Source organism: Caloenas nicobarica, chromosome 1, assembly GCF_036013445.1.
Source record: "Caloenas nicobarica isolate bCalNic1 chromosome 1, bCalNic1.hap1, whole genome shotgun sequence".
NCBI lineage: Eukaryota > Metazoa > Chordata > Aves > Columbiformes > Columbidae > Caloenas > Caloenas nicobarica.
The window spans coordinates 56493690-56512267 of NC_088245.1; the positions used below are offsets into that span (position 1 = coordinate 56493690).

General features: G+C 37.4%; 1 protein-coding gene across 2 annotated transcripts in view; it reads left to right on the forward strand.

Annotated features, from left to right (window-relative positions):
• CAPS2 (calcyphosine 2) overlaps positions 1–8127 on the forward strand; it is a 31472-nt gene extending 23345 nt beyond the window's left edge. For both annotated transcript variants that reach the window (XM_065644946.1, XM_065644954.1), the window contains 5 exons: positions 2434–2510; positions 3771–3925; positions 4495–4614; positions 5665–5761; positions 7056–8127. In XM_065644946.1, coding sequence (XP_065501018.1) covers positions 2434–2510; positions 3771–3925; positions 4495–4614; positions 5665–5761; positions 7056–7231 — 625 coding nt within the window. In that variant the 3' untranslated portion in view covers positions 7232–8127. The remainder of the gene's footprint in view (positions 1–2433; positions 2511–3770; positions 3926–4494; positions 4615–5664; positions 5762–7055) is intronic.
• The last annotated feature ends 10451 nt before the right edge of the window (positions 8128–18578 follow it).

The window sequence follows — 18578 nt, forward strand, 5'->3', positions numbered from 1 at the left end:
TGTTGAAGACTTCAGGCACTGGGAAAGAATTTCTGCACTTATTATTTCAAAATAGATTTTAGTAAATTATGTTGTTCCGTAGTCTGAAAGACAGGAATTTCTAAGAACTTTTTCAAATGGTTAGGTGAATGGTTAACCTTTGAGTATGTGTTATTTTTAAGGTAATATTCTCATCTCAGTATCTGTACAGAAGTGAACAGTCTAGGGAATAAAGTGTCTTTCTCTGGGATTTCTGGCTTTATTGTGAGTACGCTGGTTCTTAGCACAAATAAAATCTTGATATAAAATTTATCGCACTTCTGTGTTGCCTGAACACGGAAGTTACTGAAGAGTGTTGGAAAAAGTTTGATTACTCAAATTCTGGTGAGTAGTATTTGCCAATAGCAGATGTTACAAGGTAGAAATTTTCATAAACTTACAGAATCATAGAAAGGGACCTCAAGAGGGTTTCTGGTCCATCCCCCTGCTCAGAGCAGGAATTTACTACAGCAGGTTACTCAGGGCTGCAACTAGTTGGGTTTTTTAATATCTCCAAAGATGGAGACTCTGCAACCTCTGTGAGCAGCCTGTTGTGGTGGTTGATCAGTCTCACAGTACAAAAGTGTTACCTGATGTTCAGAGGGAACCTCCTGTGTTTCAATTTGTGCCTGTTGCGTCCGATCCTGTCACTGGGCTCAGCTGAGCAGAGCCTGTCACAGTCTTCTCTACTCCCTCCCACCAGGTGTTTATGCACACTGATAAGATCCCTCAAGCCTTCTCTTCTCCAGGCTAAACATTTCCAGCTGTCCCAGCCTCTCTTCATGTATCAGTTGCTTCAATCCCTTCTTGACTAGGAACAGCAATAACAGAATCTCAATTAATTATGTTCACTATCTGAAGACTACTTTTGTTAGCACAACTTAACTGACTATTACTTTTCTTTCTGCAAGAGTTTAGACACATGAAGTTTGTTCTCAGTTACAGTAATACTCAACTGAAGGTCCCTGTACTCTGAAAGCTTTGCAAAGGAGCCGTAGTGAGCTAACAGTACATAAAACAGCAAATTCAAATGTAATTGGCTATAGAAATATATAGTTGTATGATACTTAGTGCTAATTGTTCCCTCTCTGCAAGGTTTCCATGAAATAAAACACAATATAGTTTACTTTCAGATAGTTTATTTAAGACGTTTTATATCTCAGAAGCCTATCGTTCTGGTAAACAGCTTTTTCCTTCATTTGTTGCTAAACTTATACCTGTGAAATTTGGAGTTGATCCAATGTTATCTCTGAAGGCTCCAGAAGGAAGACCTGCTCACTGAGTTATAAATTTTGATTTTCTGCTACCTGTGGTGGAACAGATTGTTTCTCTTTTATACTCTCTCTCTGTCTTCTGAAATTTAGTCACTAATAGAAAGTTGGAAGTCTGTCTTTTTCTTCCGAAAGAGGGTGTTATTGAACCTAGTATTCTCTGGTGCAAAACTCTTGAATCGAGTCCTCTTACCTCCATTACTGTACTCGCAGAGAATCCTGCTCAGGTACTGTCCAAAAGGTCTTGTGCAGGTTTTCAGGAGCAGCTCTGCCCTGCTGTCACATGCCGTGAATCTTTAGTTTTACATGTGTGTTAGAGAGAGTATGCTGTCCTCTATAGGTCGTTGTTGACTTTCTAGTTTAGGTGGTTTGACATAGACAAGCCGTTAGGGACTTCAGAATGGGAGATACCCGAAGTGATGATGAAAAGACTTAATAGACAGCAGAGAGGTAAGTCTGGCCTCAGAGAGCAGAAGGAGGAGTACTCCATGGAAAAGCACCGGTGAGCAAGCAGCACAAAGTTGAGAGTAGTGCTTTTCCTTTCGCTTTCCTATTGTGATTATAGGTCTTTTTTTTTTTTCTCCCCTGTTAGGTTCTTCCACAGTATTTTTTTCTCAACTTTTATAATAATTTCTGAGGGGAGTTCCCTTCTCAGAAAGGAGTCGCTTGCCAGACAAAACACAAAAATTTAACCATAATTCCTAGATCATACCTAGGATATGCTGATCCAGTTTTTGATCTATACCCTTGCTATTTCTCTTCCAAAGAGAAATTTGTAGCTACTTCATGTTATTGTTCTATTAGTAACTAAGTGTAGTTGATTTAACAACTCTTCCAGTGGCCTGACCTGAAGATTAGGACTGTCTTGAAATAAATTTCTGGTGATTTTATGCACAGGAGAAATTATCCATGATTAATGGCCTAGTAGAGAAGCTGCTAATGGAATATTGTCAGAAAGGAATTTCTGCATTATCTGCAGCTGTTCAAGGACTTTCGTGTGTGCCATCTCAAACTCAAGCAATTGGATACTGTGCTTATAAGGGTAGTATAAAAATGAAATATAATGTTTAATGTATTTTTACTACAGCTTTTTTGTAGTATTTCATGTAATTTCACCAATCAACACTAATTTTGATTAATTTAGAGCTTCGTCTATGGAATTCAAGCAAGAGTGTTCCAAGCAAGTGGGCGACAACAACAAACTTTTCAAGAAGATTCAAGGTTTGTGTCTACCAGAATCCATTTAATTTTAATTTCTTTATCTTTACAGATCAATGCAAAGAAAAATAATGATGTTATAAACATTTTATTTATATAAGTGATTTTTTTAAAGTTAGATATTTATCAGAATATTATTAGAATCTGATACCAGCATAAATCAATCATAAGAATACTGTCTCCTCTCTTTCTTTAAATAAACACTCTCATTAAAGGTTGTGGAGACAGTACAGAATAATTGTGAATGTAATCAATAAAATGTTAATCTCCATGTTGATGTAATATGAAAAAAATGCTGATCCTATATTAATCTGGCATTAAATTTAAAAAGTTATTGGAAAAATGTACAAACACAATCTCATTTCTTCAGTTATCTTGTGCTAGATACTTCTTTTGGCCATTATTTCTATACATTGATAAGGTTTTTTTAATAGTCTTTAATATTATGCTTATTAAAATGTGAGTGTAATTGAGTAGTACGTTCTGGAATATGTAAATAAATTTACCAGCTTCCTACCTACAGTCTTTAGGACAAAGGCATAGCTTTGTGTTTAAAATTATGGAAAGATTTTTATGCAGTGCTGTGTATTATCTTTGTAACCTGTGGCCAAAAAAACTGTCGAACTGAACAGCTTCCAGTGTGTAGAATATCCACTATTTACTGTCATTAGCTGAACCTGTTTAAAGTAGGCACTCTTTGGTCACTAAAATCTTCTTGGGCATTTACTTTTAGAGAAATTGTTGGAATAATAAATTAGGGATATTTTTTAATCTTCTAGTTATTCAATTTTTCCCCTCACATAATAGACACAAATTGATTTCTCAGTTATCTGACTACATCTGAGGTTTGCTGGTGTGGCCTGAAAGAAGTTTGCAGGTATACATTTCAAGGCATCTTTTAACATACGTCTGAGTTTAAACTTCACTGGAAAAAAACTTAGTTCACTCTCCCCCCCATCTTACTTTATAATTGTAGATACAACTAATTTGAAAATATTCTTATTTTCCTTCTGTGATCTCTTTAAAAGTTTCGTTAGATGTTGCTGTTGCTTTATGTGATTTATACTTGAATGTTGAGTAACTGATAGTTTCATTTTGAACTGACATTCTCTGATCAAGGATAAGGGAGGCTGGATGCGTGGATGTGTCATTTTAACCAGCAGTATCATAAGTAGTTGCGGTTTTCTTCACTTTTATGTCAGCTCCATAGCAAGTGGCCAACTTCAGGTAAACATTGTGTCCTTTATTTCTCTAAATCCTCAGGTATACTCAGAGAGGCCCTAAGTAAAAGAGGAGTTCGGGTTATAACTGGCTTAGGAAAGTATTTCCGACAAGTAGACAAGAACAGAAATGGTTTTCTGTCTCAGGCAGACTTTAAAGAAGCTCTAAAAGTGTTCCATTTGGAAATACCTGAAGGGGTAAGTCTAGCTGAAACTGTAATCATCGGTATTATCTTACTTAAAATAACGGAATCACTTCTTTGCTTAGTTCAATAGCTGTTTTTTGCAAGGTGTTTGGGGGTTTTTGTGTGTTTGTTGTTGTTGTTGGTTGGTTTTGTGGGGTTTTGTGTGGTTTTTTTTTCCTTGTGTTATGTTGGCATTTCTGCATTCAATTCTATGTGAAATTCTTAAAAATAAAAATATAATAAATTTAGAAACATGCAATCTCTTTACAGCATGAAGAAACAAGTGAGATTGCAATATTTTTTCTCTTTTTTTGCCTTTAAAAATAATTTAGATGATGCTATTTATTTGTTTTCTTTATTGTACGTACTATGTTTTAAAAATAGCCCAGATCTATCAGAGCTACAAATAATGTGAATTATGGTCATCAGTGACCGATGATGGCTTGCATTATTTTGATAAATCTTTGGGTCAGTTTGGATTTGGAAGTTGTTTTTTGTGAGAATACTGTAATTTCCTATTATAGCCATTGTTTTATTCTAGGACAGAGTGAAAAACTTTGGCAAAATGTTTTTACATTGCAGGACTTTGAATCCTTATGGCTTATTCTTGATGATGGCAAAACTGATAAGGTTGACTACGGAGAATTTACTCGTGCCATATTTGGAGAAATGAATGAATATAGGAAAGCATTTGTAAGAAAAGTAGGTTTTATTGCAGATATTCTAAGTGTAAATATTTTGCAGTCTGACTGTGGAGTTATTCATCACCCTTTGGTTGTTGTTGTTTTTGGTTGTTGTTTTTCTTAAATTTTACATCTGGTAATTGATTTCTTAAGCTTTCACATCGGTTTATTAAAATAAATGTAAATTAGAGGACTGCATGCGGTTCCATTGTTGAATTAGTTAATTTTGAACTCTGCAACCTAGAATTAATCCTTTATTTTTATGGGTTTGTGCGTATGTGTGCTATTCTTACAGTTCAGTCCAGTGTATAAAGTGTCTGGCACCCTGAAACTATCTCTTCCAGAAGTCTGTTTCCTTATTTTGGCAGGTCACTATATCTATGTGTGGATTTTTTTTCCCTTGGTGTCTGAAATAGGAGGCAATAATACTTGCCTCCTTTGAGACTTAGAGTCATTGTATTTGTGAGACTTCTTATATTTGAAATGCCTTTTGTTCTATGTCTATAACGTAAAGTGGAACCATTTGCAGTATGAAACGCTGATTAAAAACCATATGATGGAGTAGCGACCGGATATCAAGATAAAGAAAAATGACGTATACTTTCATACTTTTAATCATGGAGGATCTGGCTCCCTTAGCCTTCTGTGTCAAGCATGTGTGCTTGAGTAAACTGGAATGGAAATGAAGCTGCCGTTAGCAGTGCTGAGGAGCCTGTGCCGAGGCCTCTGTCAGACTGACGCGCGAATCTCAGTAACTGGGTGAAGCAGCTTAACTTCTGATTGTAAGGATGAGCTGGAAATTTTGGAGAGAAGACAATTTTTATTTTTTGAGTTGGTGGGGGGACCATGTTTGGTGTGAAAGCTGTTGAGATTAAGTAATAGTGAACATCCATAATCCAGAATCTGGTATCTGGTGCCTTACATAAAACAGGTAAGTTGATGCAATCCATTGCACAAGATCTAAAACTATGTCCAAGGTACTTAAGTATATATCATCTTCACATCTCTCCACTTGTTTGTGGTTTCTTTTTCCTTTATATGCTTACATGAAATTCTTTTTCCCTTACAGGCTTATATGAAACTAGATTTCAACAAAACAGGGAGCGTGCCTATGGTAGACATCAGAAAATGTTACTGTGCAAAGAAACATCCTCTAGTATTGGCAGGTAATTCACTTGGACAAAACAAAACAAATGTGTAACTACTGAAGTCATCTTGTTAGCAGAGATACCAGATCCAGAAACTGCAAATACAAACTGTTTTCATATTGGCTTAGGCTTGAGCTGTTAAGGAATTTTTTTTTGTCCTCTGGTGGTCTGTAATGTGTCTATCTGGAACATGACTATAAATAGTAGTGGAGTTCATGTACACCATTTTATACTTACTCTTTATCTAGCTGCAAATACTGCATATATGAGAGGAGTTCCTTTCCTTACCTGTGTAGGACTACTTTTAAACGGTTATTTCTCAGCTTTGGTGTGCAAGTTATCCGTGACACGTATGATATTAGTAATTTTCACTTAGGAGGATACTCTTGTTTTCATATTGCTGTTTTCCATCAAGGTTTCCAAATGACACTGAAATGTACTCAGCACTTGAAGTTCCTTCTGAATAAATTATTCATTTATTTCTGGGACAGGATTATCATCCTTTACAGACGAAATGTTAGTATCTTCGTTATTTTTTCAGGATTCTCAGAAATGTTTAAACTCTACCATTGAAAATGTAGGAGTTTAAATAATTGTGTGTCAGTTTCTAAAATAACATCTGCGTGTACCAAACTAATCATTGTGAGAGTCTCCACAGTGTCCTGACCCTTTCTGTCTTACCTGCAGAATAGAGGACTTTTTTTTGTATTGCCAGTGATTTTAGTGGTAACACATGAAGACACATAGTAGTATAGGGATGTTGCACATACATTTTTTTCCAGTGTTATAATGCTATATTTTTTTCCATTTTTTTCTCAATGCTATGAAGTCCTCTTGAGTATAGTCTTTATGAAGTCACTAGAGTGTATGTGTCAACTGCAGAACACTTTTCAAATGCAAACTTGCATCTTAGGGTTCTCTTAGAGCTTTGAAGTTGTATTACATTAAATGTAGGCTTTATTACAAGATAACTTCTGAATTACCAAAATTTAGTTTATAAATATGTTATTTAGTTTTTGCAGTCTTTAAAAAAAAAAACAACCCTCTTCCTGATCTCATAATTCATTGAAATTGATTGTGGCCTCATGATTCTCTTGATATGTAATGCTACCATATGCTATTAAAGTAAGATGATTTCTGCAGCTGGTATTAAGTGAACCAATGACTTCATTCTGAAATCAGAATATTGAATTTGATCAAGAAAAAAATATTTGCAAGCTAAAATTCAGAAGTTTCTTGCCTGAAATACATTAAATGCTATATGCCTACTGTTCTTGAAAATGTATTTAATGCAAAAAATACACTTTCACAGGCAAAGCTACAGAAGAAGAAATTCAGTCGTCATTTCTAGAAACATTAGGAGAGTCCTGCAGCAATCCCAATGAAGTGTCCTATTCTGAGTTTGAAGGTTACTATGAAGGATTAAGTATTGGAATCATGGATGATGATGATTTTGTTAATATCTTAAGGAATCCTTGGGGAATTTAGTGTGGAAGATAACAAAAATGAAGAGGAGACATTTTTGAAACAAGGAATGAGCTAGGCAAGGGAGGATTTAATGTTAATATGCCTTACTTCACAATTAGTGTCTTAAACTGATTTCAGGGACTGAAAATTTTAGATGATTTCAGAATAATACATGGCTAATTTCATAAAATGTCTGTTGAGCAATGTTAACCACTTCTAGCTGTTCATTCCTTTTCACTTGAAATAATAAAGGCTGTTCCCCTTGCCAAAAGGCATCATTTACTTGATATTAGAATAAAGTGGCCTATTTTAAAATAAGAGAATTCAAATACTAAAATGCATGAAGGAGTATATGCAAGAGAAAATTTAGTTTTATGATGCATTGTGAAAAGCTTCAGATTTGACTGTATAAATATAAATGGTAGCTTTTCTTCAGAGTTTTCTTGTTATAAAAGCAATATGTTTATTCTTATAACGTTCTTTGTCCTGTTTCTTGTGCTGGTACTTAGCCTGAAAGAGGCCAGGTCATCCTTTTCCAATTTGTAGGATGTCTGCAGTACTGAAAATGCAGAAATGTTCACACCAATTAGCCCTTTGGCCTGTTGACCATCTTGACTGATATTTTTCATCTTGGTCAGGCATCCAAAGCTGAGCATCGAATCCCAAATAAGCACACACATGTTTTGTAATGCACGTCTTCCTTTCATATATTTTACCAACTGGTTTTCAAAGCAAATAATTTATATTTAAATATTGGGGGTTTGTACGTGCTATTGCTGCTATTTTTTTTACCTAAAACTTGACAATTATATTCTTTGTGAAACTGCGTTTCCTATCTACTCCAAACATACAAAACAGAAAAGTTTAAAAAAAACCACCTCTGTGACAGCAAAAATTGAACTATGAATTAAAATTATCCTTGCTACTTCAAATGTTCAGTCAGATATGCTTTTCAGTGTAATACATCTTGTTAATTCTGTAAAATTCTTTGTGTTAAGAAATAAAAACAATCATTAATTTTAAATATATAGATATAGTCAGTCTTTGCTTTCAATATACCTGTCACCAAAATTAAATGTATGTTGAACTGCATTTCTTAAACATATGCAAGTAAAATGTATTAGTTTCCTCTGTGCTTGGTTTTGAATTTATAGTCTGCAGTTAACAAAACCTTCCTCTGAGACAGAATTTGTGTTTCACAGGAATTTAAGGGCATTTCTGAAATTAATCCTGAAATGAGGGACTGTAGTCCCTCTGGGGCCGACTGGTTATTCTGGATATAGCACTTTGTTCTAATAGCTTGTGCGTTGTTGTCTTTTGATTGTTTCTGCCTTGTCCTCACTTGTAACTAGAATTGCAGTTTCTGCTCTAAATCCTCAAGTGAAGGATTTTGGGGCTGCGAAAGTCTGCGTGTATTGGTTTATGGAGAAAGGCAAACTCTGTCAATGCTTATTGTAAGCAAGAATTCTGATGTGGCTCACTATGATTTTCTTACAACCCATTCCTTCTGGAATTTCTCTTGCTGGAAAGGTTTTAATTAGTGCTCTTGGAATTGGTGATTCTCAGAAGGGCAACTTAAGCTGTTTTTACAAGGAAATGCTCATTAATGTGTCTGTTCAAATAACTGAAAACTACCAAGTGGCATTTTTATTAGTTTTTCAAAGAATCACCTACCCTGTTTAGAATTATTCACTTAGGAGAATTGCACCAATGTATAAAATAATAGTTCAATTTAATAAATGTGATTGTGAAATGAGGTGTTGACATATTTCTTTTTGCAATGCTTAATATTTTTTTGTGAAGCTTTTAAGAAGATTATTCTACATTATCCAATGGAATGGAAAAATTGCTGACAAGTGGATGTATCCTTAGTGGGCCTGCTTGTCAGCAGAGGCTGCATAGGTCACATCTACAAATTAAGCGTTCTTTATTTTGCTCTTTATCACTAAAATTATGTGCTGTTATAAGAACATCATTTCCATAGCTTTGGTAGTCATGCATTATTTTTTTCTTAATCTGGAGACAGATCCTTAGCAGGAAAGAAAGGTCAGAAATTTCCTGAAAATACAAGTAGGTAGTCTGGTAATTATGTAAAACCTGCTAGGTGTATGATTTCTATTAACTACAAGGTCAGTTATGCACCGGTGGCTGCCTCAAAACATCAAGTATGATGCCTATGATGAATTTTTAATGGAGTTCACAAAAGCAGTTTTCCATCCGCCTGTCTAAACTTAAGATGGTAACAAAGAATTCAAAGTAACTTTAGCCAACAGCTGCCCCACTGTGCTTACAGTTAGTGCAAACCCACAGAATCTGTATTCAAATCAGGGTCTGTAGTGTCTGACTGCTTTTCATTAACAGTGGTCTTAATGCCCTGATTAATTGCATTTCGATTTGCTCTTCTTGTAAACGTTTGATGAATCTTTTTCTTTGATAAATGCTGTGTAGCTTCAAAACTTTCTGGAGGTGTCTACTGGGGCTTGCTGCCTTTAAATGTGTTTCAAACAAAACTTTTTTCTACATTTGCAAACTTTCCCTGAGCTGCCAGTTTTCTGCTTTAGGATGTGTTCTCAGAGAAGCTGGCTGGTTTCTTTCCTGAAACTTGCAGCTTAATAAAACCAGTTGTCTTCACACTGCCCTGACTTACACTTCTGCTGAAAAGTCTTAGCAGCCTGCCCTGATTGAGACCATCAGAAGTGCATTGTGCTACAAACATATTTTGTCCTGTTAGATGCGCACACTCCCAGAAGACAAGTGGAGATTAATGCAGTGATGTAACTCCTCGTTCTCGAGGTCTATGACCACTTCATCAAATGCACAGGCCATGTTAGCTGGAATGTTTAAGAGCATTTTTAAGCAGCAAAATACAGACAGATGTGCAAACCTTTGGTAGATTCACTTTGTCAGCTAATGGAAATACAGAAATCCTCACCTGGGATGATCTTGTTGCTGAGAAGAGGTAATAGTGCCCATTCACACCCACAAACTCATTTCTAGAAGAGTCACTGCCAGCCGATTGAATTTTGTGGATCTCTGGGGCCAGAAAAACAAAAATATTAAAAAAATATCTACCATTGTGTGTTTGTATGGAGGTGCTGTTTAGTTTTGGGGTTGGTTTGTGGTTTTTTGGTCTTATTTTTTTTCTTTTGGGTTTGGTTATTTGGTTTGTTGGTTGGGGTGCTTTTATTTCAGGTTGTGTGGGGTATTCTTGTTTGTTTGGTTTTTTGTTTGGTTGGTTTGGGGTTTTTGTTGTTGTTTTTAATTTTGACTTTTTTTTGGAGTATGCTATCTGTAGATAGTAAAAGAGCAAGCCTAGGACTGATTTCTGATGTGTTGGTCTGTTAAGTCCATAGAAAAACAAAGCAGGTAAGTTTCTGCCAAAACAGGGAAGACAGAAAATCACATGCCTTTTTTTTTTTTTTTTTTTTCCCCTGGATATAACTAAACATTTATCCTTTCTGTCCTTCAAACTCAGCAGCTTAGAGGTTGAGATAATTCTGTACTTGCTTTTCATGTTGTTAACCATCTTGTCTTCAAGAAGCTGAGTCAGAAGGACTCTGTTGTAATCATGAGGCATCTCCAGTGATGAAAGAAGCAAGTAGTATTTCCTTCCAGACCTATTGAGGCTATTTTCACCACAGAGGACTTTTCAAAATATTAAGTGAACTGGAAGGTACTTAGGAAAGAAATGTGGTAGACAGTGCCTACATGATGACCCCATGAAATATTTTGCTTTGTGCTTCCTATACCTTTGTTGCACCCCTTTTTGATTGTGGGGAACTAGAGGCTTAAAGATGATAGTACTCTTCAGAAAAGAGAAAAAAAATGATTCTGTTTATCACAGATTTATTAATGTTTATTATAACATCTGTTGTGTTTACCTGGAATTTATAGTATCTGGGAACCTGTTTTCTGGCTTTTTTTTTTTTCTCTCCTCACTCACATGTTACAGTTTGGATAGAATTAGTTGGATTTGTGCATGGAAACTTCTGTGTTTGTTGCTACTGGCAGAATTCTGTGTGTCTGGCATCCCCAGAGAAGCAGCTTCAAAATAAGAAAAGTAATAACCATTTCTTTATGCCTTTTTTTTTTTTTTTCCAGGATGTATTCTCATGAAAACTGTTTAGTCTTTTAGGATCTTTTGCTGGCTTGTGTGGTTTTTAGCTCTTATCTTCTGACCTTTTGCTGTCATTTCCCCTCCTTGTTTTAGGAGAAAAGAAGAACATGTGAGACTCTGGAAAAGGTAGAAAAAAAGGTATTTAGAAGGTGTGCTGTCTAGGTATCAAACTAGTGAGGATTCTCCCTGTGGAAACTTGACACTGCTTTCGAACTGCCCTTTGAGTAGTCTCAGAGAACCTATTTGGTGGACAAAGACCTGAGAGGTTCTCCTCTCAGGGAGCCCCTCACAAGCTCTGCTGAGATGGACCAACCTCATGGCTGGGAGAGGCGAAGGTGCCTGCGTTGTTCCCAGAGCTGGTGTCTGCTGGGCTCTGGGGTAACTGCTGTAATGATGGGCTCCTTCCATAGCCCTTGTTGGGAGACGCTTGGGAGATCTTGCAGTTACCTATCAGTGTGCCAAGCTAGGGCACAAGGACTGTCTGTCTCGTGGAAAAGCTGCTCTTCATAGCAATTTTTCAAGACCCTTTGCAGCAGGGATTTGTGGGTCTTCTTCCCCATCTTTTCCCCATATTTCTATTTTACGCCATTTCTCACATTTGGTTGTAAGTTGGGAGGGAAACTTGGCAGGAACTGATTAATTCAGGTTCAAAAGGGCTCTATTCTATAGACACCTCCTGGTTTTTCCTATCCAATTTGTAGGATGATTGTTGGTAATTCTGCTCATGTTCTTATTTTGCGTTTTGGCCAAGGTCCTCACAAAACTGGCTTGGTAAGGAGCATGCCATGGATGATACCTGCTTTACACTTCATGTGGGGAAGCCCCAGGCTGTTATAGGGAAGCGCTGGATAAAATCAGTGGAAGCTAGAATAGCAGCTTTGGGGATGGATCTTAAAGCGATATTGCCTTGTCTTACACCCTCTTGTCAAGTAAGTGAACACTTAATGACTCTGACTAATTCTGGAATGATTTGTCTTGGCATGAATTAAATCCTGCACTGGTAAAATTATTCGCATGAAGTAATTTCTTTTGACAATAGTATTTGCCTTGCAGATGCTAGTGATTAACCGCAGGTTTCAGTTGTGAACACTGCCGTTGTTTTCATCCACTCGACATTCTCGAATTCTTTTCCTTTCTCAGTGTTTCCTGACCAAAGGGAAAAGAAAGAGAGGTCACATCAATGCTACAATTTAACTTTAGGTTTTTTTCCTTTAAAACCAGCATTTTTGAAGTGCCCAATATAGCAACACGGTTTAAACCAAGTTATAACATTCTGCTTTTTATGGGTTTAATATGCTTTTGAGAAATATTTGTTCTAGGTATTATTGTTCCATAGATCCAAGTAACCACAGGGAAATAAGCACTGAGAAAAGTTTGTTTGTTTATTCATTAAAACCAAGACAGCAAGAAGGGAATCAGTTGTCAATGCCAGATAATTAACTTTCCATATTCCTGATGTTTCTTTTCTGATACCTTACCCCTTATTTCAGACTACATGATTTCTAAGTTCTCTTTCCAATTTTATCTTGATATGCTTCCAAACTCTCTTCTTTTGGGAACATCCTTCTTGGAAATTAGCTTCTTCAGTAACAGCCATAATGCTAAAGACTCTTCTGAAATAAATCAAAATATGAAGTAACATCCAGCATCAAAAGTCCCTGGAGGAGAGAATAGGAGATGGGACAGACAAAAGCAACTAGTATCTGTGATGACATCACTACTCATTAATATCTTTTGTTCATTCATATCTTTTGACTCTTCCTTCTGGAACACCGGCCATGAAGAAAAGCCTACCCAGTCGTATAGGTCCGTGTGAAAACTCTGTATGTCTTTCACATACAGTCAGAAGAAATCAGTCTGGAAAAGATTTCATGAGCTTATCTACTCCATTATCCTACATTACCTGGGAAAAAAAGTGTGCTTCCTCTCTTCTCGTCTGTGATGGAGACTCAACCATATTGCCAGGTAATCTGTTCTATTGCTTCACTGCACTTCATGTTGGAAGTTGTTCCCTACTGATTAACCTGAATCTTTCTTGCTACAGTTTAAGCCGATGACTCTTTCCACTATCCCATCCTTTCCTTATGCAATAGCTTTGAAAACTATTACTACATCCCCTTTGATCTGAAGTCTGCTAAATACAACTGTTTAGGAAAATTACATTAACTGGGCATGTTTAGTCCATTCTCCTTATTCCCCTGTAAGTTCCAGTTGGTGCTTTTCTTATGTTGAATGTGATGCCCTACGCTAGGCATGATGCTCTGGTTAAATTCTTGCCAGTGAGGTACTTGTTTTACAGATTTTGTCAGTGTGTTTCTCTGGTATCTTTCTGGTTGGTTGTTTTTTCTGGGTGGAAACCTTATGTTTTAAGTATTGCTGAGGTTGTGATGAGTTTTAACCTACAAATTTCCTTCTCGAGAACTGCTTTTTCCTGCATCATTTCCCTTGAGGAACAGTGAAGCTCTGCCACACCATGAGATATGGGGAGATGTTCCTGCTGGAAAACCCGGCCTTGAGTGTCTCAGTTGTGTGGGAGCTTTGTGCTTATGTTTCTTTTCAGATTACTAACATGCTCTCATCAGCTTTACCTGAGACTAGAAGTATTATTTCTTCTTCCTAGCTGTGCTTCATAGGATGTATGTCAGTGAAATTCACAGCTTCAGCATGGAATTTATATAATGGAAAATAGAATAGACCCAAACAGTGCTTTTTAAAATTATTAGTATTTTTTTAAAAGCAGGGGGAGGGTAAAAGGAAGCTGAACCCAAATGTAAGGGGTTTAACAGCAGCTCTTTTCAGACACTGTATGTACATGGTCTCTTATGCAATTAATAAATGTAATGTAATATAATAATATATGCAGGTATTTATTAGAATAGGTTTTATTATTGCTTATTTTTGTTGTCATACAGAAAATCTTTAGTCTCAGCTGAAACATATCTTTATTAGATTTTGATATGTGTACTAATCCCTGCTTCTGTCTGATGTGTAGAAGTGCTGGTAACCACCTTCAGTCTACAGTTATTTTACTGTAATTCCGAAGCCAAACCTTGCCTCTCTTCAACAATGTTCAAGTTGTAAGACTTCAATTATTCCCTGCTGTTCTGTTTTTCCTTCTTTTACTTAAATTAGGCTGTCTCTAACCTGGTGAACTGAAAGGTTTTGTTCAGTAAACATAGCGAAATAGTGCTGTTACCAGCTGAGATTTTTCTTCAGCCCCCTTGTTAACTTACTACTGTATTAATTTCTGCTCCCTCCTCCCCAGTGAATTAACTACCATGTATAATACATAAAATTATGAGCTACCTGTTGCCATGAAGGAGCCGACTATAAGCTTGCTTTAGACACTAGTCAGGATTATGTCAAGATCACTAACTTGTTAGAATTCGTTTTGTCTTAATTGCATTTTTCTCTCACTAAAACGAAAGCAGTAGTAAAAACAAGTAGCTGTATTAGTTCTGAATAATCATGGACTTCAAGCTGTTCCTTTGCACTTTTACTTCAAAGACAGTCTTTTTGATAACTTGTTAGATTGACTTGTGCTCTTGGGCTGTAGAGAGTATTTGATGGCAGCAGTTAATGTAGGCTGTGCATTCATAACTCATATCTATGAGCAGTTTAAAGGTAGAAGAAGATGGTTCTGAGACTTAAGAAACCTACCCAGAATGATAACAACACAGCAGTGCTCAGTTTAGACTGAGTTTTAATTGCCAGGTCCTAACATCTAACCTGACAGAAAATGTTCAGAAGCATCAAACAAAAATTGGAATGATAGATGTCTATTTAGTGATCTAACAAAATGTAATTGGAGTCTGGTGACCTAACTTTGTGCTACTGGAAGTGCCCTATGCCAGTTCTGTACTGTGAAGCTGAATGTCCTGTTGCCAAAACAGCACACGATGATGTTTGTCCTTCAGGAGAGATGATTAACCACAAGCCTTTTTGCCTGCCTGTATTCTTGAACACGTTTTGCCTAAAGGAAGGTCCGGGTGGCTGTAGGATGGGACCTGACACATGGAACCTCCAAAGCAATTTTCAAAATTAATATTCAAAGCCTAAGAAGAGTTATTAAAAAATGTAAATGAACCTGATAAGTAGTCATCTTTTTTTTTTTTTTCTTTCACCAAGATTGGTGTAATATTCACATTAATTATGATACTGTGTGATTTTTAAACTAGAAATTCCTTTTCTGGAGGAGGAGTAGCAATCTTCCAGTCACAGTAGTGGAAGAAGCTTAAAGGTACGCTTGAGATAACAGCTCTGCTCTCAGAGCATCTCTTTTTGCATTTTGTCTTCCACTGTGCCTCTCCTTTTGATGCTGAAACTTTTTGAGCTGGACATTTGTCAGTTAGCGTTTCATTAATGTGTTTTCTAGCTTTGAAGCTCCTGAAAACTGATTGAGCCACGGGCTGAGCTGGGCACTATGCAAACTATTACTTTGGGATATAATCCTTGCCTCAGAAAATGTAAAATCTGAGTTGTAAAAGGTATAAGAGAGAGAAGAGAGAAGGATGGGAGACAGGGAATGTTATGTTAATGATACAAGCAGCTAACATTTACTGTAACCACAAACATCTCAGGTTGCTTCTTGCTTAACAAATATCAATGATAATGATTTGTAGAATGGAAAGATTATAGAAAAGTCAGAGCAAATCTTCATCTCTGCACAGGTTAGCAGGAATGCTCAGGCAGAACTCTAGATGGGTACGAGTTTAAAATACGAGGATTTTCTTTGTTTAGGCAACTTCTGAAGAGAAGATCTTTAGAATCCATTCCTTTTTAGACAAGTCTTTTGAATCTCCCATGTGATACTTCTTGGCTGCATAAAGTTACATAAAACATAATTATTGCATGATATGGGAATGCTTCTCCCATTTTGACAGTCAACATTTACTAAAAAAATGTCATAGGAAAGATTTTGTTGTTGTTGGTTTTGTGTGTGTATTGTTGTCGTTAACCTCCATATTGAGAAAAAGCAGATGAGAACCTGAGTGAAACGGAGTGGCAGTAAGGGATGTCCTGCGTGCCTTGCCAGGAGCTGTCTTGCAGGCTTAAATGGTGTTCCTCGCTACAGCAATGGCAGATTGACTTCTCTCTCTCTGCCAGTCCTGCTAACTGCCGAATTGCCAGCTAAGGAGAAGGCTGAAGGGTACAAAACTGACACCTTGAATTCCCACTGGAGGCTTGCAGTAAGCTCGTGCCCACGCTGCAGGGCGCTCGCTATGATCTTGAAGTGAAAATATCTTCTTAAGGGAGGTATAAAATTCTCAGGTCATTTTAGCTTGCATGCTTTCAGGGTGTTGGGGCATGAAGGTGTTACCGCAACCCAGTCTCAAGAAACAGAGCCACAGGCAGTTGTGGCAAGGTCTCAGTTAGTCACTGATAGGAGTGTGCTATTTAACTTTAAGCAGATGCTTTAGGCACCTCTGTGCTGCTACAATCTTTAGGCTGTCTGCTTATTCTGCAGAAAAAGAAGGGTCTCCCAGACCTTTAAAGGCATGTGTCTTTCTCTTGATGAATATGTAAAAGCATAGGGAAATTACCATAGCTAAACTGACTAGCAAAAGTTAGGAGGGTATTCACTCTTGCTACAGGACACCGATGTTAAAAGTCAATCCCTACTGTAGTTTCTGCAGTTTGGCAGATCAGATCAGTCCAGGACCCAACAACTATCTCTGTTCCAAGTTCCTAATGCAAGAAGTACACAAGCCCTTAGACAAGATGATGAGGTTCTTAAGGACATGGTTTAGAGGTGGACTTGACAGTGCTAAGTTAACGGCTGGACTCGATGATCTTGAACATATTTTCCAACCAAAATGGTTCTATGATTCCAAGGCTGCCCTGTTTCCTCTGGTCCAGACACATCTCTCCATAGTTCCATTTACATCCTGTGTGCACGGGACAGGTATGGGACAGGTACGTGGCCAGCGGTTGGTGTCTTGTTGGCTGTGTGGTACCTGCTTTCCCAAACCCAGGTGTGCTCAGCGAGAGTGGCCCTTAGCAGCATCTGCAGCAACAGCAACCCCTGAGCCCACACCTTCCCCCTGCTGCTCCAAACTAGCCCTTTTCTTCCTTTTAGGAAGGTATAGAGCAACTAGAGCACTGCAGTTCAAAAAACTGGGAAAACATCTCAAGGGTATAAAATGTTGATGAAATGTTTACAAGATTAGCATGGACATGGCATGTTCTTTGACAACTAAGTGTAACAGTCAATGTGATGAAAGTGGTTTTAACTCTGCACTTAAGTATATAAGCTGACTTTTTCAAAGACAGGCGGAGACTCCAAAAATCAACTTGCAGTTTTTCAACTTTATATTATTTTCCTTATACTGAGATGGGCTACTAACTGAGAGTTAGTTAGGCTGTTTCTGCCAAGACTTCTCTACCTCAGCATGACCTTGCATGGATCTTTAAGGTTCCCTGGCACCCTGCCTCTAAGGAGGAAATGCTGACGATGCTGCCAGCAATGGATCTGGTATTTCCCATCTGGCTATCCCCTGTCAGGTAGGGTAACGGTCCAGTTTACAGGTTATAGCAGAAATCCGTGCCAGCACCTCTAACTTTTGCAAGCAAGACTTAAGCACAAGCAGAGGAGATATGCAGTGTTTATCTCTTGAGAATACTGTTCTGTTTCCATGGCAGTAGACAACTCAGTCCAGATTCTGGGCAATCTTGTCTGCAAAGTAGCATGAAAAAAAATTAGGAGAGAAAAACTTGACTGCAGCTGAATGGAGGCAGTCAAAATTAATCAAGCTTGCATACACTGAGATTGAGTCTGCCGTATGAGAATGCATACACTGAGATTGAGTCTGCTGTATGAGACTGCAGACACTATGACAAAACCTCTTTGCTTCCTGCATAGCTAAGGCATCTGATTTAAAATCTGCCTGTGTCAGTCAGTGAGACTCTGCGGGAGACTTCTGCCACTTGCACTCTCAGAGTTTCCTTTCTAACAGGTAAGCTATAGCTGCTCACAATGGGCAGACAAAACCATTGCAAAACATAGTTATTAAACTTGGAATCAATAGCAGAGAATGAACTATTGTGACAAAATCTCTTCCACTGACCGACAGAAGGGTCAACTAAATGGCCGCTGATTCATGAATGCCTCAAAGATCATCAGTGCAAACACCTTCAGAAGATGACCTATTAAAGCAGATCCCTTGCCTTCTTGGGGTAGATATGTTATGGTCTCTTACTAAAAAATAATGAAAATAATGGAGTTTGTTAGCCACAGAAATGAGGAAAATG